The 22,510-nt window shown below is 41.8% G+C and overlaps 1 protein-coding gene across 8 annotated transcripts in view; it reads left to right on the forward strand.

The window, feature by feature from the left end:
• Positions 1-11,235, forward strand: part of LOC135219980 (uncharacterized) — a 130,368-nt gene extending 119,133 nt beyond the window's left edge. For 6 of the 8 annotated variants that reach the window (XM_064257246.1, XM_064257241.1, XM_064257245.1 and 3 more), the window contains 4 exons: positions 3,835-4,011; positions 7,977-8,053; positions 9,665-9,860; positions 10,991-11,235. In XM_064257246.1, the coding sequence (XP_064113316.1) occupies positions 3,835-4,011; positions 7,977-8,053; positions 9,665-9,860; positions 10,991-11,202 (662 nt within the window). In that variant the 3' untranslated portion in view covers positions 11,203-11,235. The remainder of the gene's footprint in view (positions 1-3,834; positions 4,012-7,976; positions 8,054-9,664; positions 9,861-10,990) is intronic. The other 2 variants (XM_064257247.1, XM_064257248.1) reach the window with 1 other exon arrangement.
• Positions 11,236-22,510: the final 11,275 nt, after the last annotated feature.

Raw genomic sequence — 22,510 nt, forward strand, 5'->3', positions numbered from 1 at the left:
GGCGTCTCTAGGCCTGCTGGGTTCCCTCTCATTGGCTGGCCTTGAACAGTTTTGGTAGCAATAAGAGACAACAACTTCTTGTTGTCAATAGACTTGAAGAATGCTTATTTTCAGATTCCAATCCACCCTTCGTCCAGGAAGTTCCTTCACTTCAGCACTTTGGATTGACTACAGCCCCTCAGGTGCTCACAAGGGTCTTTGCCCTAGTCTCGTCGTGAGCTCATGCTCAAGGGATTCGCCTGTTGAGATTATTATTATTAATAGGGGTTAGTTTTTCCAGACCTCTGAGTCTCAAGTAGACTCTTCTCGGGCTGGTCGCCCGTTGAGATACCTTGACAACTGGCTGGTCTTGGCAAGCTCCAGGGAGAAACTACTTCAAGACAGGAATCACCTTCTTCAGTTTTGACGGAGCTAGGTATAGTAGTAAACCTGGAGAAGTCCAATCTGGTTACCAGCTAGAGAGCTCTCTATCTGGGTATGGATACAAATACGGCAGCGTCGAGGGTTTTTCCGTTGGACGAGAGGTTGGAGAAGTTCAGGTCGGTGACATGTTGATTCCTGTCACAGACCAAACAGCCAGCTCACCAGTGGCAGGTCCTTCTGGGGATTTTGTCTTCTCTGGAGAAGCTGGTCCCTCATGGGTCGCTTTCACCTTCGCACTCTACAGTGGAGACTGAAGAAGTCTGGTCACCAAGTGGGAGAGTCCCCTTAGCAGAGAGTTCCTCTGTCAGAGGAGGTGAGAAAAGACCTTTGTTGGTTGTTGGACAACCAGAATCTCACGGTGGGAGTCCCTCCACATTCACCCCCTCCAGACTTACTCCTGTTTTCAGATGCCTCCATCGACGGTTGGGTTGCTCATTCGGGAGATCTGGCCTTGAGTGTTTAGAGTGTGGAGGACAAGCTGCTTCACATCAACATTTTGGAATTGAAGCAGCTTTCCTAGGTCTGCAGGAATTCCAGGAGAGAGTAGAGGGTCATTCCATTGTGCTGATGTTAGACAACACCACGGTGGTCGCCTATGTGAACAAACGGGGTCCTGGTGTCTCATCAACTCCATTCGTTGACAACTTGGTGGAGCTCTCCGCCAGGTACATTCCAGGCAAGAGGAATGTGGTGGCCGACAAGCTGAGCTATCGGAACCAATTCCTGGGCACGGAGTGGTCTCTGCACTTCAACAGGATGCTTGGGGTTTACTGTTCAATATTCACAGATCCTCTTGCTCTAGCAGAGGACGCTTTGCAACATCCATGGGACAATCTCGAGATGAATGCCTTCCCTCCGTTCGGCCTGATCTGTCAAGTTCTGAAGAGATGAATGAGTTCTTAAAATCTCAGAATGACTTTAATGGCACCTCTGTGGCCTCAAGCAGAGTGGTTCCCGGACCTTCTGTCTCTTACGTCAGAAGTTCCAAAAGAAATTCTCCCATGGTGACAGCTCATTTGCCAACCTCATGTAGAAAGGTTTCACTGGTCAGTAGAGTTCCTGTCTCTTCATGGCTGGAGACTATCAAGTATCTCCTCCAGGCAAGAGGTTTTTCTTGAGAGGCTGCTGGCCAGATGTCCGGCAATCTCAGGAAATCTTTGTCAGCAGTTTACCTTGGGAAATGGGCAGTTTACTGTGATTGGTGTCATCGACAGGGTTTCTCTCCATTCAGAGCTTCTGTTCAGCTGATAGTGGATTTTCTGATCTTCCTCTGGGTTGAGATAGGTCTTTCTGTTTCAGGTGTCAGACACTACAGAGTAGCCTTGGGCTAGGTTTTGCGCCTGAAAGGCGTGGACATCTCTTCATCCTGGGAAATCTTGTTGTTCAGGAGTTTCGAACAATGCTGTTCACCATGAAAACTCAAGCCTCCTGCATGGGATCTTTCTCTCGTCGTAGGAAGTCTCCCTAGAGCTCCATTCTGACTTTAAGACAGTTTTTCTGTAGGCTTTGGCTTCTTTGAAAAGAATTGGGGAGCCTCATGGCCTAAGTTATGATGTTAAACATGCCAGGGGTTGGGGGCCTGTGGCCTTCAAATTTGTCCCAGAATTCATGACTAAGTCCCAGAATCCCTTGGTGCATGATGACGGATTTGCCTCATTTTCTATTCCCTCACTGAAGTGTCCAAGGACCTGTGGGCAATGTCCTTTAGGTAAAAGAAAATGAACATGGATGGACATAGCCAAGAACCAGTGCTCAAAATTCTATTAACAGAAAAGTTCTTCTTAAATGCCAGAGATGAACTTAAACCTCTGATGTTATGTGCTCTAACCTGCACAGACTCAGTGACAGAACTAATATGTGAGGAGTAAGCCTGTTTAATTGTCTCACATACCCAGAATGAAATTCTGTTCTTTGACACTTCCCTGAATGACTTTGTGGACAACGATCCACAGGAACTCTTGCTGTGTTCCATCAGACCACTGCAATACAATCTAAAGAGGACTCATCACTTAAGACCCATGTGCTGTAGACTTTTTGTTAGCATAGGCTGGTCCAGAAGGGAAGTGTCCAAGAACACGATTTCATTCTGGGTACATGAGACAATTAACAGGCTTACTCCTTACATACCAGTTCTGTCACGGAGTCTGTGCAAACTAGAGCACATGACATCAAAGGTATAAGTTCCTCTCTGGCATTTAAGAAGAACTTGTCTGTTCATAGAATTTTGATCGCTGGTTCTTGGCTACATCAATCCATGTTCACTTCCTTTTACCTGAAGGATGTTGCCCACAGGTCCTTGGGCACCTTTTCCTTCGGTCTGGTGGGGACAGTTTGTACCTTACCTAAGATGATTGTGTGGAAGAATGAGTGAGTTGGCTGGCCTCTTTCTTTCTCTTTTTTCTTTTCTTCTTCCTACTGGCAAGTCGAAGAATAGAGACATCATATGCTGGAACTGGTCTGATACAGGTGAGTGCAGTGGTCATACTGGTGGTGGTTTTGTATTGTTACTACGTACACAATAGACAAATCTGTTATTCAGTGGCAAGTACTCCTATATTCAGGAAGGGGGTGAAGAGTAATGAGAAACCACTCTACTGGTTTGTTGCTTGAGCAGGTAGAGTTTTCTTTATCTTCCTGGCATGCAGTTAATCTGGTCATATATCATTGTGTTTCAACTCAGACGGCTGAATTTTTAGATATCCTATTGTCTATTCTCTCACGAGCTTGGACCCCATGTTTAGAACTCGTTCTTCTGGTTTAGGGTATTTGTACCTCCCTCCAAGTATGAGTCTATCCTATTGTTAAGACCGAAGGTTTGTTCCGCATATGAACAAATGAGGTCTTAACGTTTACTGCCCACCTCAAGCCACCCCTCTCTTTTCGTGGGTTGGGAGAAAGACTGATGCATCATGGGGTTGCCAGATGCCACAGATTCCTTTCTTTACAGTCTTTGTTTTTAACCGTTTTCCAGCTGGCATGAGAAGGTTATCCTATTATTAAGACCGAAGGTTTGTTAGCTTTGAAAAATATAAATAGATTAAAAAAATTTTCACTTTTTACGTAGGTCTTAATGATATATGCTGCCCACTGTTGTTATCATCACTGCGTGGAATACCTTGAAGAAGGGCAGGTCTCGCAACCCATGGCATTCCCTGTTGGGTGATAGTAACTTAGGAGTGTCTATTTTCACTCGCTCAACCCATACATACCAGACGGGTCTTTTCCAATATCAGAGATTGTGGTCAGATCATGCTGGTCTCAATTAGCCAATTTTCCACCCTTTAGTGGCAGTTTGGTTCTTTGTGCCTATGTGAGTTTTGGGCTAATAAGAGCAGTGGGAATGTAGTGAGATGAATATAATTTTTTGAAAATAAAATTTCTTTCCTTACCACTTTTTACTTAAAATGCCAGGTTGTGCCTCCTCGCCTAGCTTATTTCCTGCTCTTCATGGATCGAACAACACAAAGAACAGTCCTGACTATTCTGAAAACCACGGGGATCTGCCAAGCATGCCATTCATTATTTCCCCTATTTTGAAAGGGAAGCATGTCTGTGACTCTTTGTGGCACACAGAAGGACTAATCAGAAGTAAGGGGTTGATATAAAAAATATTATACTTTCAACGTTATACTACTAAAAATTGTAATTTTTCAAAGCACGAGGGAGCCCTCAAAGTGTGGTGGGATCACAAGCTAAGCTAAGCAAGCAAGCAAGACCTCCCCACATTTACGTTAACCCTTAAACGCCGAGCCGGTATTTCCAAAAGTGTCTCCCGTATGCCGGCGGCGTTCGCGAGTGAGCGCCGAAGCGAAAAAAAAAGTTTTTTCAAAACATCACAGCCCGCTTAATTTTCAAGATTAAGAGTTCATTTTTTACTCCTTTTTTTGACATTGCCTGAAGTTTAGTATGCAACCATTAGAAATGAAAAAAATATCATTATCATATATAAATATTGGAATATATTACAGCGCAAAAAAAAATTTCATATAATTTATACAAATCGCGCTGTGAGCAAAACGGTTAAAGCTAATGAGATAATTATTTTTTTTTGTTTTATTATACACTAAACTGCAATGATTTTGGTATATAACAAATTGTAAAACGATCAAAGCAACACAGAGAAAATATTATCACAATATGATGCATGAATTCGTAACGCGCGGACGTAAAAATAAAACTTTTCAAAAATTCACCATAAATCGAAATATTGTGCTAGAGACTTCCCATTTGTTGCAAAATGAAGTTAATTGATATAATATTACTAGACTGTAAGTGTTGTAGCTTACAATTGCAGTTCGACCATTTCGGTCGAGTTAAAGTTGACCGAAGGTCGAATTTTTTCTATATCGTTATTTATATGAAAATATTTCAAAACTTATAAAAGCTTCAACCATGGGTTGTTTTTTGTTGTGTTCTACATGAAATTGCGCACATTTTCATATATAAAACTTTATGTAACGGCTAATTTAAAATGGTGCAAAAATGACAACAATCGAACGAAAATATTTCTGATTTTTTCAGAAGAGTTACCGCGCAGACATAAGGAAAAAGTTTTTTTTCATAAATTCACCATAAATTGAAATATTGTGCTAGAGACTTCCAATTTGTTGCAAAATAAAGGTAAATGATTGAATATTACTTGAATGTAATAGTTTTAGCTTACAATTGCGTTTTTTTACCATCACGGTAGAGTCAAAGTTGACTGAAGGTTGAAATTTTGGCACTTATCGTTATTTATATGAAAATATTTCAAAAATGATAAAAGCTACAACCATGGGTTGTTTATTGTTGTATTCTACATGAAATTTTGCACATTTTTTCATATATGAAACTTTATGTAACGGTAATTTAAAATGGTGCAAACATTACGACAATTGGACGAAAAAATGTCTGATTTTTTTCGGAAGAGTTACCGCGCAGACGTAAGGAATATGTTTTTTTCATAAATTCACCATAAATCGAAATATTGTTCTAGAGACTTCTAATTTGTTGCAAAATAAAGGTAAATGATTGAATATTACTAGAATGTAATAGTTTTAGCTTACAATTTTCAACCATTTCGGTCGAGTCAAAGTTGACCGAAAGTTGAAATTTTGGCACTTATCGTTATTTATATGAAAATATTTCAAAACTGATTAAAGATACAACCATGGGTTGTTTTTTGTTGTATTTTACATGAAATTGCGCACATTTTCATATATAAAACTTTATTTAACGGCTAATATAAAACTGCAAACATTACGACAATCGGACGAAAAAATTTATGATTTTTTCGGCAGTTACTGCACGGACGTAGGAAAAAGTTTTTCATAAATTCACCATAAACCAAAATATTGTGCTAGAGACTTCAAATTTGTTGCAAAATGAAGGTAAATGATTGAGTATTACTAGAATGTAAGAGTTTTAGCTTACAATTGCGGTTTTCGACCATTTTGGTCGAGTCAAAGTTGACCGAAAGTTGAAATTTTGGCACTTATCGTTATTTATATGAAAATATTTCAAAACTGATAAAAGATACAACCACGGGTTATTTTTTGTTGTATTTTACATGAAATTGCGCACATTTCCATATATAAAACTTTATTTAACGGCTAATATAAAACTGTGCAAACATTACGACAATCGGACGAAAAATTTTAGGTTTTTTCGGAAGAGTTACAGCGCGGACGTAAGGAAAAAGTTTTTTCATAAATTCGCCATAAATCAAAATATTGTGCTAGAGACTTCCAATTTGTTGTAAAATGAAGGTAAAAGATTGAATATTACTAGAATATAAGAGTTTTAGCTTATAATTGCATTTTTCTACCATTTCGGTAGAGTCAAAGTTGACCGAAGGTTGAAATTTTGGCACTTATCGTTATTTATATAAAAATATTTCAAAACTGATAAAAGCTACAATCATGAGTTGTTTTTTGTTGTATTCTACATGAAATTGTGCACATTTTCATATATAAAACTCTATGTAACGGCTATTATAAAATGGTGTAAAAATTATGTCAAAGTGACAAAATAATTTCTGAGATGTGTCACTGATGCTTTTTAGTGCGAGAAGAAAGAAATTTGCGGTTGCGCGCCTGGGTAACGATTGTAAACAAAACAACAGCTGGATCCGTGAACTCCCAGCATCCCCCAAGGCGCGTGATTCAAAAGTTTTCGCCTAGTAGGCTTATAACTATTTTTCCGTGAATTTTCAAAAAAACTTTTTTTCGTCGACGTTTTGTACGTCGGTTCGGCCACCCGACAGACAATTTTCATCAACGTTTAATACATCCAATCGGCGTTAAAGGGTTAATTAGTCCTGGCTTACAAATTTCCCCCAGCCACACTTTCCCCTTTATATTACGTTAATTACTAACAGGACACTTGGTTCAGCAAAGCAAAAAACAAAATCTCAAACACATTTACTCACCAGGAAACTTGACACAATCAGGGTGAGAAGCACCTAAAAAAACACCAAACAAATACCAAGACTATACATCAATTCACAAACATCAGACATGACAAATCGCTCACCAACTCAACAACTGCAGATGGACACAAGGACAACAGAACTCAATTACTAAAATACCCAAAACTTGTGAAATGCACAAACGACTCTACTGACTGACTACCTCTCACTCCGAATGCCTTCATTGCTTGAGTGTTCTTGACTAACTTTGAACGCTCTGCAACCGAGCCACTCAACGAGCCAAAATGCCCAGCAAACAAGCAGTTCACTCTTCAACCACCCATTCATCATTTACACCCTGTCTCTCTCTCAAAACAAAAAAAAAGGCACAAACCTTCCCCATACTATCTTAACAATAATAATAAACATAAAAATACAATATAATAAATACACAAAACATCCAAGACCCCTCCTATCGCTTCTGACAAACACAACAACCCAACGAGACAACAGACAAAACAACCAGCAGCTCTCTCTCTCTCTCCTCTCTCTCTCTCTCTCTCTCTCTCTCTCTCTCTCTCTCTCTCTGTCACATATGCAACCCTTGAGAATATTGTCAAATTCAACCAATTTATCAATTCCCCCATAAAAAGGTGCTCATGGTTTTGAAAGTTTTTCACATGTCATAGATGTGTATAAGTGAAAAGGGTCATAAGCCGAAACTGACATAAACCTGGACTGCTTGTAGTTGTATTGCTATGGTAAATTACAGTGTTTGTATTGTGCAGCTGACATTGGTATGACCAGACGATTCTCATAGTAATAGTTGTGTTGCTATGGTAAAATCTAGGGCTGAGAACTAAAAGGGCCAATGTCAAAAAATGGCCGATTGTAGTTAAGACCATCACTAAACTATAGTTAAGACCGTCACTAAACTAGAAATTTATCTCTGTTTCAGTGCTATAATGGCCAATGTTAAAAGTTAAGCAATCACCCCAAAAAAAAGCTTTCGTTAGCTGTACTTACCTGAATTTTTATAAAGGAAACAATATTTTAAATGCGTTTTTCTGAAAACATGGTTTTATGACATTGGCCCTTCTAGTTCTCAGCCCTAGAATTAGTGTTAATATTGTGTAACTGACATCGTATTCTCTTTCATTCTCAGAAGAACTTGATAGTTTCAATGATCCTCCAACAAGATTTCTTTCATCCCACAAAGACACTCTGGATGACTATGAACAGGTAAATCTACTCTTTATACTTATTGACAAAATTTCTTTGTTTGTGTTTATTGTTGTAATTTTCCTGTCAAAGTTGAAAAAATCTTGAGTTAGTGATCCTGCGAAAACTTCCTAGTAATAAATGTTCGTACTTTCAACCAGAAATTGTTCATATGGATCATAAATCTTAGTATGTTTTACATTATGGTCCTCACAAAAGAATTTTACCAGTTTTTATAGATGAAAAATTATACCAATTTTACAGGTTTTTGGATATTTAACCTAAATTAAATGGAAATAAAAATTGTGTTCTATATACATACAGAGGCCATTTAAAGTTTGAGAGTTACTGTTATAAGTTATTATGAATCTATCTGTATGAAGAGAGGCCATTTTTTTACTCCCTACAGGCTGCTAGTATTACAGTATTATGCTTGTCTTGCTCAATTGCAGAGATTAAAGTGAAGAGTAATGAATCATGCTTTTCTTGTGATTATTGAAGTTTTAGTTCAGGAAGTGTTTTATGACCAGTATCATCCATCAAAAAGACACCTTAACCTTTTAGTAATGCCTACTAAGGTGGAAGACTGTTTTTCATAACATTGCTTGTATGGTATGGACAGATTCTGCTAGAAATCAGAGTAATTGTAATAAATAACCGTGTTGCACTCCAGGGGTAGGGGAGACTTATGTAAGATTTTGCCTGATGGGCCACTGATTATGATGACTACTATGATGAATATTGTAATTTATTTTATAGTATTTTTTTTAAACATTTCCATTTCATGTTTGTTTTGTTTAATTCAATCATATTTTGGCAAAAATGTTATATGCTGATAGAATGGGCGAGGGTTGCCGTTCCTTTTTCTACATAAAAGATACTTTGCCTGACCTTCCTTATAATTCTCAATGATTTATTCCTTCTCAACATGTACCACACATGCAGTTTGGTATAGTACAGTATCTTCCTTTGTCTCGTTAGTATGATGTTTGCATATTCAAGGGTACTGCTATGTGGAAGTAATTTTGTATCTTTGCACTGAAAGAGCTACGGATACTGTACCCAAAAATATCTCAAATTTTATTTGCTTTTGTAAATATGAGGGTCTTTGCAGACTCAGAATCCTAAGGATAGAAAATCTAGGCTCAAAGTAATTTAGGTACATATTGGGTACATATTGGGAAGTGAAGTGTACTTCTGTCTAAAGTAAATTTACAACATTGTGCTATAGTGTGGATTTGTAAATTCATGTAATGCAAGTGTTATTTATTTATGAAATGGAGGGAATATAGAATTTTGGCCAAAGGCCAAGCGCTGGGATCTATGATATCATTCAGCGCTGACAAGAAAATTGAGAGTAGAAAGGGTTGAACGGTGTAACGGGAGGAAAACCTCACAGTTGCACTAAAAAAATTGTTAGGAGGCGGGTTAAAGAAAGTAAGACAGAAGAAAGAGAATATGAACAGAGGTATAGTGAAAGGGGTTGCAGCTAGGAGCCAAAGGAAAGCTGCAAAGAACAGTAAGTAGTGCTTACTGGGCACCTCATTGGCACTACCCCACAGTGGGTACATTTATGAAATCATAGCATAAAAATTCATAACAGAATGTTGAATAGTGTTTTTCCTATTTTAGATCAGCAGCTCTGAACTCGGTGAACTTGACTCTTGGGATGACAACGGCAGCGGCAATGAGCACTTGCTGATATCCGTGCAGAGTGCTACGCGACGTATGAGGGACCTAATCGCTAACCTCCAAGAACAGAACCACAGTTTATTGATGTTGTCACCACTTTTACATTCCATGCAATCATCCCTGGGATCTCATGCAGGTATGTGGGTCTCTTGTTAACATAAATTGGAACTTCTAAACCTTTTGAGATTTCAGTGATGCCACGTGACATCATCCAGTGAAAGTAAAACAAAATAATATAAAATACTACAGTACCATGATATTAACCAAAGACATAATAATAATGCAGCACTTATGCACATGTATATATATCTTTCATATGGATCCATAAACAAATCATTATAAATTACTGGACAACAGACCTAATACATTTTTCAGATTCCTTCTTATCTAGGGTAAAATCAAAAGTTAGGGATTAGGAGGTTATTTTACATAAAAGATAACACATCAGAGTTAGATGAGTGCAGAATTATTTTCCATTACTAGCACCTTCCCCACCAATAAATGCATCACTTGCATTTCTGTTGCTCTATCTCTCTGAACCTCATCTTCCATCTCCCACCAATTTTTTCATAATAGAATCTGAGAAATGGGCAAACGGCAGAGGTGACTTCACTTCATCATAAGATAATGAAAAAAACTTAATATAGTAACTGGCATCAAGAGCAAATTATATAGTTTTGGAAAGGAAGTTTATCAGTGATTTCATGGTGCAAAATAGAAAGAGTAAATCTATATTAAGTTTTTTTTCATTATCTAATGATGAAGTGAAGTCACCTCTGCTGTTTGCCCATTTCTCAGAGATTTTATTATGAAAAAAGTGGAGGGAGATGGAAGATGAGGTTCAGAGAGATAGAACAACAGAAGTGGAAGTGATGAATATTATTGGTGGGGAAGGTGCTAGTAATGGAAAATATTTTTGCACTCATCTAACTTTGATGTGTTATTCATTTATGTAAAATAACCTCCTAATCCCTCTGTTGATTTTACCCCAGATAAGAAGGAATCTCAAAAGTGTATTAAGTCTGTTGTCCAGTAATTTATAATGATTTCTTATGGATCCATATGAAAGATATATATACATGCAAGTACTGCATTATTATTATGTCTTTGGTTAATATCATGGTCCTGCAATATTTTTTATTGTTGTTGGTAAACACCAGTTACTGTGGCTGAACTTAGGGTCATGGATGTGTCATAACTACAGTATTTTCCATTATCACACTACTTGTTTATGTGGGTAATCACTGAACTTTGCTCTTTTCCAAGATGACAGTCATCGGAATCTCACGTTGAGTCGAGAGGGAACCTTAGGTCAGCGGGATAGAGATATGTCAACCGTCACGCTAACTCCATCGACAGAGGGCTATGGTATGGCAACAGAAGAAATTGATGATGAGGGAAATTGCCAAAGCAGATTGGCAACATGCGGCTCTGTTCTGAACCCAATGTACATATCTACTGGGGCTCTTAATACGTAAGTAACTGTTTTTTTAAGTTTTGTAGGTAACTGAAAACAGAATCATAGTTTTCAAGTACAAATGCCCTCTTTAGGTAGCATTTGCTGCAGACCTTGATCCTTTGAACTTTCATTTTCTTGTTCTTCTCAGCCCTTTTGCCCCTTTTATAAAAATTGTTTATTGCAATAGTCTTAATTTTATTTTACCCATTTTCTCATTATGAAGCAGTATTGGCTTGACTTACCAACTATTTGCAGTAATCAGAAATCCTGAATACCTGACTATGAGCACCAAGCACACAAGCTTATGGACCTTGTGTTCTTCTTGTGTGTTTACCATTCTGTTAGCAACTTGGTTGAGTTTTGCATTAATTTTTTTCCAATTTATAGTAATTGTCACCAGTTTTTCCCCTTTTTCACTACCAATATTTCCCACTCTTGCATGGAAATATTGTAGCTATTTCAGTACAGAGGGGAAGGCTTGTTTTAGTATTCCTCCTTCTCTTCTTTCACGCAGCAGGCACTATTTGTGTTACGCGACCGGAGAATTCCCCTAAGTGGGAGTGGCTGCCTCCTTTCAGGGAGACTTCTCGGGTTTGATTGAAGCGGGTTGCAGATCTGCACTCGCTTTGGCAAAGGAGTTCTTTTTGGCTCAAGACATGGATCATCTGTCAAAGAGCTTATTTAAAGCATTTGAGATGCTTAGTTATCCTGACTGGTGCTTAGGTGCATTAGCCAAGAGAGCCGAGGACCCAGATATACCAGAAAATTGTTTGGCAGATCTTCTCAAGTTTCTCTTCTGCGCCAACAAAGCAGTTACGGTTGGGTCACAGGAGGTTCCTGCCCTTTATTTTATGGGAATCCTCAAGGAGAGGGAATTATGGCTTTCCTTCACTCCCAAAAGAGTGGCATCACAGCAGAAGTCTTAGACAAATTTCATCTTTTTTCCTCAAGCGGCAGTAAAACACAAGAAATCAACACAGGACCTCTTGACTCATTCAACAAAATGCCAGAAAGATCAGGCTTCCTTTCAGACCAAATCATCCTCTCCTCTTCAACCACAATTGTTTCGAGGGGGAAGACAGTGATCGAGACTCAGATCCAGGGATTCGGTTAGATTCACATCTTGTACGATCGAGAAATCAACTGCAAAGCACCCAGCACATTAGTGAGGATCCAGTACTTCATGCCCCAGTGGGAGCCAGGCTCCATTTCTTTTGGGAGAGATGGAATTCCAAAGGGGCAGATCAGTGGGTGGTAAAGGTGTTGAGAGAGAAATATACCATCCACTTCAAGGAGAAACCACCTTTGTCCAACACGCCTGTCGTCTTGACAGCCTACTCCAAAGGTTTGGAGAGATTTTTGGCCCTCAAACCGGAAGTTGCTTCTCTCTTAAGAAAGAGGGCAATAGAATTGGTAAGATATGTCAAGTCGAATAGGTTTTACAACTGTCTCTTTGTTGTGCCCAAGGAGTCAGGAGGAAGGAGACCAGTTCTCGATGTGAGCATGCTGAATTATTTTATAGAAAAAACAAAATTCAGCATGGTAACAACACAATCTGTTGTTGGATCCATCAGTCAGGGGACTGGATGGTATCGCCAGATATGCAGGATGCATATTTTCATATCCCGATACATATGGATTCAAGGAAGTTTCTCAGATTTGTGTACAAGAATCAAGTGTTCCAATTTCGAGCGCTCTGCTTTGGTCTGTCATTTGCCCCACAGGTATTTACTTGGGTTCCTATCTCCCCTAGCAGGATGGTTACACCTGCAGGGGATCAGAATTTTGCTCTACCTAGTTAATTCGCTCCGCAAAGACAGGTGCATGGAGGACTTGAAGGAAACAATAAACATGGCTCAGGAATTGAGGTTATTACTGAACCTGAAGAAATCTCTATTTACTCCCTCTCAATCTATTTTTTATTTGGGGATTCAGATAAACTCGAGTTTTCAGGCTTCTCCGTCCACCAAGAGGGTGAAGGATTGCGTGAAGAAGATAGATCTATTCCTCTCCCTGAATTCATGCTCCGTGACTCAGTGGATGAAGGATTGCGTGAAGAAGAAGTGGATGAAGGATTGCGTGAAGAAGATAGATCTATTCCTCTCCCTGAATTCATGCTCCGTGACTCAGTGGATGAGTCTTTTAGGCTCCCTGGCTTCCTTGGAGTAGTTCGTAAAGTCTGGGGCAATCTGCCTATCTCAAAGAAAATTATCTCCATAGCATAGCAGACTGCATTACACATACTACAATGAACTTTTTTATTAAGGATGCAATCAATTTTAACAAGTCCATATACTAGCAGTCGAGTTGAGTCAGAAGATACAAATACTTCCAACAGAGTGGACCTTTGATCAGTGGGTATGTTCAGCTCTTTGGGGTCTATGAGGGAAACCAACCATAGACTTATTCACCACCTCCAGGAACCACTGCCTGCCTCTATATTGTTCCCCAGTTCGTGAAATAATGTTAGATTGGTCTGACCTTTTGTGGCTCCTTTCTGGCCCCAGAAAACATGGTTCTCAGACCTGTAAGATCTCCCGATAGACCTTCCAAGGCTAATTCCTATGATTCCAAGTCTTCTCAGACAGCCCCACTTCAGGAGGTTCCATCAGAATTTGTCCCCTCTGGGAGATGTGACTTCCAATAGAGTGTATCAAGCAAAGTGGTCAGTTTTTAGACGGTGCAAAAGACACAGTGTTTTGTCTTCTGGAACCATTATCGCTCAAATAGTGGACAGACTTTCTCCTGTATTTGAGATCTTCTAGAAGTCTTTTGACTCCACCATTAAAAGGTACAGAGCGATGTTAAGCTCTGTATTTCAACACAGAAATATTGATATCTCAGGTAACCAAGATCTCTCAGATCTTATTAAATCTTTTAATGTTTCCAAGTCTAAGAAAGAGGTCTCATTTGTTTGGAATTTAGACATGGTGATGAAGTGTTTATCAAGTGCTCGCTTCGAACCTCTTAGTTCGTCATCCCTAAGGGACTTGACTGAAAAGACAATTTTTCTGGTGGCACTCGCCACAGCAAAGAAAATTAGTGAGCTTCAAGCTATCGATAAAAGGATAGGCTTCTCTAAGGGGGATGCAGTTTGTTCCCTTCCTTTAGATTTTTTAGCTAAGAACGAGAACCCGTCACAACAGTGGCTGCGTTCTTTTGTTATTAAAAATCTTACTGATGTTCTAGGTATGGAAGAGTAGGAAAGATTCCTCTGTCCGGTGAGAGCCCTTGGGTATTACATACAATGTACAGAGAAGATTAAAGAACAGTTTAATATCTTGTGGAATCAGCTATATAATTACTGGGTAAGTTGCATGTACAGATTAAGGTTTTGTATGTACATGGACATTAGAGCACAAAACAAATTGAAGCTCTCTGCCAGGTTGTTCCCTACATAAGCCCCGATAGTGGGCTGCTGTAGGAGGCTCTTAGCTAACTGGGTAAGTACAGGCAGTCCCTGGGTTACGACGAGGGTTCCGTTCTTGAGACGCGTTGTAAGCCGAAAATTGTCGTAAGCCAGAACATCATATAAAATCCTCAGTAAACCTTACTTTTAATGCTTTGGGTGCATTAAAAACTATGGTAACTGCATTCTTATTGCATTTTTCATAAAAAAAATCTTTAAATATTGATTATTTTGCATTTTTGGAGTCATATTTCTTCTGCCAGATCAGCGTTGTAAGCGTCCTCGCCCTGGAACATGCGTCGTAAACCTGGAAATAATTTCTGATAAATATAATTGAAAAGCGTTGTAACCTCAGAACGTCGTAAGCCGAACCTTTCATAAGCCAGGGACTGCCTGTATTTACAAAATTGTATTTTATTATAAAAATATCATTTTGCTGTTGAATGGAGAAAATTAATGAGTTGTTAAAAAATGTGATCATGGGCTGTAATTTTATCCATTTTTTCTAGCACTTTTGCTCGGATATCTCACCTGAGTAATTTTAGCTGAGAGGCTCTTGCTTGTTAGTGTTGTTTGTTTATGGGGTTACTCTGAGTTTTGTGTGCTAGTGAAGCTTTCCGGTAACTGGTCTTCTGTAGCTCCAAAAATATCCCGTAAAAAATGTCAAATGTAAAATTTAATTACAAAATTAACTTTCCATAAAGCAATCTTCATACTGTATACATTTATTTTAATTTTTTTTATGTTTAGTAAAAATGCAATTTTGTACATGCAACTTCCCCAGCAGATATATACTTAGCTATAGTCTCTGACGTCCCGACAGAATTCAAAACTCGTGGCACACGCGACAGGTAGGTCAGGTGACCAGCCCACTCCCGCCGCTGGGTGGCGGGAATAGGAACCATTCCCGTTTTCTAACCAGAATTTTTCTGTTGCCGGTAACAACAACACCGTTGTTGGTACCTCCTGCTTTGGAATTCTTTTCTCGTTGGCCGAGGATTATCTGTTTGACCTTTGGTGATGTACATTGATCTTTGGCTTTGGCATACGCTTATCGTGGACCGTTTTTTGGATTTTGGTTTGGATACTCTTTAAAATGTCTGACGTCGTACCTGTATTTAGAGTGTGTACGAAAGAAGAATGTAAGGTGAGGCTACCGAAAGCTTCGGTGGATCCTCACACAGTCTGTAAAAAATGTAGGGGGAATGATTGTTCTGCAACTAACACCTGTCTGGAATGTGAGGGTTTAACGGAAGTGGACTGAAGACCCTTGGCTTCTTATGTAAGGAAACTTGAGAAAGATAGAGTTAGGAGGGCTTCCATCAGAAGCTCAAGTAGATCCTGCTCTATTGAGCAGGAAGTAGCTCCTAACTCTTCTGTTAATTCACCTGCTCATAGTTTGGTTTCAGCCCCTTCCCCCAGCAGCGAACCTGTAGATGCGTCTACGGAAATGGCTGCAATGAGAGCCTCAATAATCAACTTGAAATCGCAACTGCAAGCAATGAAGGAGACAGGTAAGCGCAGTGATGTGTGCAGTGATTTGTGCAGTGTCCCCAGTGAAGTGGAGGGGGCGTCTGACCGACTCCGCATTGCTCCTAGGCCTAGACCTCTTTCAGACTCCCATGACCAAGGGAGGAGGAATGTCGAAAGCCGCAAGGGGGATGTAGAGTATTCCCAACTGTCAGGCGTCCCTTCGGCAGATCCTGTAGCCGCTTCCCAGGCTGCCAAGGACAGCTACTGCAAAAGCGTCCTCAGGAAGTGCTTTTCGGACTCAGACTCTTCGTCCCCAAGAAGAGGATGGAGTTCTGCCTCTAAGTCGCGTCCTCTTAAGAGAACCTGGAAAACGCCAGCAAGCGAAGCGTTGCATTCCAGTCCTGAACCTTTTCCGGAGTATTCTCCTGCTCGTAAGAAGAGAGCTACGAGATCTCCTGACTCTTCTCCGGAAGGTTTCGCACACAAGACGAAGGAAGTCTTGGTAGGACTCCAGCAGCAGTTGTCTGCCTTAGTAGGAGTTCTTTCTGAAGGCTCTTCTAGGAAGAAAGACGTTTCTCTTCCCATCAAGAGTTCTGTTAGGAGAGCCTCAGAGAGTAGGCGCCCTGGCGTCAGCAGACGCTCCTCGCCTGAAAGGTTTTCGTCCCCAGCGAGACCTTCTTCAGTTGGATATGACAGGACTCGTGTGTCCTCTCCTTCTAAGATCGCTAATCGGAAACTCCCTGCGAGCAAGAGTTCTCCCAGGAGTTTTTCTAGAGGCGATTGCGCCTCTCATGGCAAGTATCAGGAGCCTGATTCGCTGATTTCTCGTGAGAGAATTCGTTCGGCTAAGAGCTCCGGGAGAGAAGAGAGCCCCTCTCTTTTCAGAGCTCCGCAAGAAGGAAGGAGCGTTCGTTCGTCCTCTAGACATTTCCCGAAGGAACAACCCTCTCCCTCCGGCAAGTGCCCAGGAATCAGGAGTCCCGTAGGATCTTATAGATATCCTTCTAAGGACGCAAGAGTATCGCCGAATAGGCACCACGATTTTGACAAGTGCTCTTCGCCTCCCAGGAGGTATAGGAGAGAATCTAGCGCCTCTCCGAATGGACGCAAAGGAAAAAGGAGCTATTCGCCTGCTAGACGCAGTTACCAGGACGCAAGCGTCTCCGCTACTGGACGACGGGAACAAAGGGGTTCTCCTTTCTCCTCGCAGGCGCATTTCGCCTTCCAGGCGTCCTCATCAGGACGCAAATGCCTCTCCTTCTTGGACCAGGCATCCTCACCAGGACGCAAGCGCCTCTCCTTCTTGGCCCAGGCGCACTCACCAGGACGCAAGCGCCTCTCCTTCTTGGCGCCAGGAACAGGATGTTCTCCTTTCTCCTCGCAGGCGCTCTTCGCCTCACAGGCGTCTGATTCAGGACGCAAGCGCCTCTCCTAGCAGGCGCAAGAAGCAGAGCAGAAGCCCGAGTATAGGGAAGCTCCAGGACTCGTGCAGGAAGGAGGATAGAACCAAGGTTTCGGATATCCAACAAGGGAACATTGATTCTCCTACAGATAGGATTCACGAGAGAAAAAGGCTTCTTTCTCCGGATCGGTCTCCTGAAAAGGCAAAGCCCTCTTCGCCTGCATCGCTTTTGGAAGAAGTTTCGGAAGAAGAGATCTCCAAAGATGCAGGAGTTTCGGACTATAAGAGACTTGCTTCTCTTTTGTTGCAAGTGTTCGGAGACTCGCTACGCCCGTCGGATCCCCCTTCTCTGGGATCTTTATCTAGCACGAAACTGTCGAAGTCCTCCTCCTTCGTCAGGATGACCCCTACTCTTTCTATGAGAAAGTCTCTGAAGAGCCTCGAGAGCTGGCTCAGATCTAGGAAGGAAGCGGGGAAGACGGTATTCGCTTGTCCTCCTTCCAAGCTGACGGGAAAACCAGGTATGTGGTATGACACCAAGGAGCCAATGGGCCTGGGACTCCCTTCGTCCTCAGATGCGGACTTTTCCGCTCTTGTAGATTCTTCAAGACGACGCTCTCTGCATTCTGCAAAAGCCTCTTGGGGAATGTGTGAGGTTGATCATCTCATCAAGGGCCTGTTCAAGACTCTCGAAGTCTTTAATTTCATGGACTGGGCTTTGGGAGCTTTAGCCAAGAAGTCTCAAGAACCAGACTTCGTTACCATGGAAGAGTTGGGCAGCGTATTAACTTGCCTAGACAAGGCGGTTATGGATGGCTCCAATGAAGTGGCATCCCTTTTTGGATCCTGTATATTGAAGAAGAGGGCAGTGTTTAGCTCCTTAACGAAATCTGTTTCGCCTCTGCAGAGATCCTCCCTGTTATACGCGCCCCTCTCTAGTCACCTCTTTCCTCAGGAAATAGTGAGGGATATTTCGAAGACCTTATCAGAAAAGGCCACACAGGACCTGTTGGCCCAGTCAGCTAAAAGGCTAAAACCTGCTGTTCAGGTTTCGAAGAAGGAGAAGATTCCTTCAAGCAGCCCTTTCGAGGAAGGTCTGCCCCTAGATCTTCTCTCAGAAGTAGACGATCGGAGAAGAGAGGAAGGTCTTCTCGAAGGCCGTTCGTCAAGACCCAGTGAGACTGCGGTCCTCCAGACAAAAGTGGGTGCCAGGCTTCTAAACTTTTACGAAACTTGGGCACAGAAAGGTGCCGATGCCTGGTCCCTATCCATCCTAAAGAAAGGATATTTAATCCCCTTCAGGGAAAAACCTCCCTTGACTACAACTCCAAGGGAGTTGACAGCAAACTACAAGGATTCTGTCAAGAAACAAGCCCTTCTACATCTCGTGGAGCAGATGCTTTACAAGGAAGCCATAGAGGAAGTAAAAGATCTCTCTTCTCAGGGGTTTTACAATCGCCTGTTCTTGGTTCCGAAAAGTTCAGGAGGTTGGAGGCCAGTTCTGGACGTGAGCGCCCTGAACGTGTTCGTAGCAAAGAGGAAGTTCTCAATGGAGACGACATCCTCGGTGTTAGCAGCCCTGCGTCCAGGGGACTGGATGGTATCCCTGGACCTGCAGGATGCTTATTTCCACGTGCCAATACACCCTTCTTCCAGGAAATACCTCAGATTTATGGCTCAAGGAAGAGTATTTCAATTTTGGGCCCTATGCTTCGGACTCTCAACAGCCCCTCAAGTATTCACAGGACTGATGAAAAATGTGGCTCACTGGCTTCATCTCGAAGGGATTCGAATATCCTTGTATCTAGACGACTGGCTGATACGAGCACAGTCGCGAGTCAGATGTCTGGAGGACTTAAAGCTAACACTGAAGTTAACACAGTCCTTGGGACTGTTAGTAAACCTCGAGAAATCCCAGATGATTCCTCAGCAGAACATTGTTTATCTGGGGATTCGGATGGATTCTCTGGGTTTTCATGTATTTCCATCACAGGACAGACAGAACCGCTGCTTGGAAAAAGTAGCAACCTTCCTAGAGAAAGAACAATCTTCCGCGAGGGAATGGATGAGTCTTCTGGGGACCCTTTCCTCGTTGGAACAGTTCATTTCTCTAGGAAGGCTTCACCTAAGGCCTTTACAGTTCTATCTAAGAGAACATTGGGATCAGAGATCCCAAAATCTGTCTGATTCCTTCCAGATCACGAAGGAAATAAAGGAGGACCTTCGTTGGTGGATGAATCCGTGCAGGATCAACGAAGGAGTATCCCTTCACGTTCCGAACCCTCGGCTAGTGTTGTATTCCGACGCCTCAGATGCGGGGTGGGGTGGGGAGCCACTCTAGGGATGAGAGAAGTGTCAGGCACCTGGAGGGGAGAACAGGTGTCCTAGCACATCAATATGAAGGAATTAACAGCGATTCACCTGTCTCTCATACACTTCGAGGCTCAGATCTCAGGTTCAGTCCTACAGATCAATTCGGACAACACAACAGCCTTAGCTTACATCAAGAAGCAAGGAGGGACGCACTCGTTCTCCCTTTACAAAAAGGCAAGAGAACTATTGCTTTGGGCAGAAGAGAGAAGAATCACTCTCCTGACGAGATTCATTCAAGGGGAGAAAAATGTAAGAGCCGACCTTCTGAGCAGGAGAGACCAAGTACTGCCTACAGAATGGACGTTGCATCAGGAGGTATGCAACAGACTATGGAACCTCTGGGGGAGATCAAATATAGATCTTTTTGCCACCCATTGGAACAGCAGGCTGGAAAGTTACTGCTCCCGATCGCCGACCCAAGGGCGATTTCTGTGGACGGCCTTCTCGATTGGTCCGGAATAGACGGGTATGCTTTTCCTCCGTTCAAGATCATATCGGAAGTAGTAAGGAAGTTTGCAGCAGCAGAGGGAGCCAAACTGACCCTCATAGCCCCATTCTGGCCAGCGCAAAACTGGTACACAGATGGTACTGGGATGATAGTAGACTTTCCGAGATCTCTCCCAAACAGGAGCGATCTTCTCAGACAACCCCACTTCGACAGGTATCACAAAAACCTGCCCGCTCTCGCTCTAACTGCCTTCAGACTATCGAAGGACTTGTCAGAACGAGAGATTTTTCTCGAGAAGTTGCAAAAGCGATCGCAAGAGCAAGGAGACCATCTACTATTCGAGTCTACCAGTCGAAGTGGGATGTGTTTCGCAGATGGTGTAGGACTCAGAAGATATCCTCTTCCAGTACCTCTGTGACAGATATAGCTGATTTCCTCCTTTACTTGAAGGAAAAATGTAATCTAGTAGTCTCTACAATTAAGGGCTATAAAAGTATGCTATCGTCAGTCTTCAGGCATAGAGGCCTTAACATTGGGGAAGACAAATATTTACATGATCTGATTAAATCCTTCGAGACGTCAAAGAACAGAGGTATTAGAGCACCTAGTTGGAACTTGGATGTGGTCCTAAAGTACTTGATGACCCCCAAATTCGAACCTCCCCGTAAGGCTACATTCAGAGATCTGACAAGGAAGTCGTTATTCTTGGTCGCGCTAGCCTCAGCAAAAAGAGTAAGCGAACTACAAGCCTTAGAACATAATGTTGGCTTCAGGAACGACTCGGCGTTCTGTTCCTTCAAACCGATGTTTTTGGTGAAGAATGAAAACCCTTCGAAGCCTTGGCCTAGAACCTTCGAGCAAGAAAGGGCTCTTTGCCCAGTTAGAAGCCTTAAGTTCTACTTAGAAAGGAAGAACGAACTAAAGGGGAGTAAGGATAGTTTATGGTGCTCAGTTAGAGATCCCAGAAGACAGATCTCAAAAAATGCTCAGGCGTTCTTCATCAAAGATGTAATCAAGGAAGCCCATTTAGCGTGTAAAGAAGACCAACTGGACCTCCTTAGAGTTAAAGCTCACGAGGTAAGAGCAGTCGCTACCTCTTTGGCATTCCACAAGAACTTGTCGATACAGACTCTAGTGGAGTCAACTTTTTGGAGATGCAATTCAGTCTTTGCATCCCATTACTTGAGAGACATTCAAGTGACGTTTGACAAATGCTTTACTCTAGGAGCTTACGTATCTGCGGATTCGTTGCTGGGACAGGGAACTGAACCCAATCCTTTTTAGTTTTATTAGGTTAGGGTTTTTAATGGTTTTTTGGTGCGTTTAATTGGTCGATTGAAAGAGGGTGCAGGAGTTGACCCCTTTCAAATCGTAGTTCTAACATGTTAGTGTGGTCAGGTGATCGGGATTGGTCGTTATGCTCCTTGTAGTGTCTTAATTACCTAAAGCTCTATCATGAAAGAGGGTTAGCCCCCGTTGGTATGATACAGGTCAAGGTTCTGCCATGTAAGTGGGTCAGCCCCCATTGGTACGATCCAAGAAAAGGCTCTGCCATGTAAGCGGGTAAGCCCCCATTGGCATGATCCGAAAGGGTTATCAGTCACAGGTCTCATCCTCTCTGAAACTCTGATGGCAAGCAGACTCATAGACAGTATCAATGAAGTCTTCTTCCATATCAGGTAGGAACCAAGGTTGTTTTTTAATATACCTACAACGTATGTTGTTTCCCCGTTTTTATATTCATAAATATTTAGTATGTAACTGTCTCTTGCCCTCCACCAAGGGTGTCAATCAGCTAAGTATATATCTGCCGGGGAAGTTGCATGTACAAAAATGATATTGTTAGTATACAATAAAGTTTTGTACATACTTACCCGCAGATATATACGATTAATGCCGCCCAGCCTCCCCTCAGGAGACAGGTGGAAGAGAAAAATTCTGGTTAGAAAACGGGAATGGTTCCTATTCCCGCCACCACCCGCGGCAGGGAGTGGGCTGGTCACCTGACCTACCTGTCGCGTGTGCCGCGAGTTTTGAATTCTGTCGGGACGTCAGAGACTATAGCTAAGTATATATCTGCCGGGTAAGTATGTACAAAACTTTATTGTATACTAACAATATCATTTTAATACAAGACGTGAGCTATAGTATGTTAAATTTTAACCTTTGAAAGGATGTTTTCAGGCTTTTTAAAGTTAATTAAACTTCGTTTTCTGTACATT

The sequence above is a fragment of the Macrobrachium nipponense genome, chromosome 1 (genome assembly GCF_015104395.2).
Source record: "Macrobrachium nipponense isolate FS-2020 chromosome 1, ASM1510439v2, whole genome shotgun sequence".
In the NCBI taxonomy this organism is placed as follows: domain Eukaryota; kingdom Metazoa; phylum Arthropoda; class Malacostraca; order Decapoda; family Palaemonidae; genus Macrobrachium; species Macrobrachium nipponense.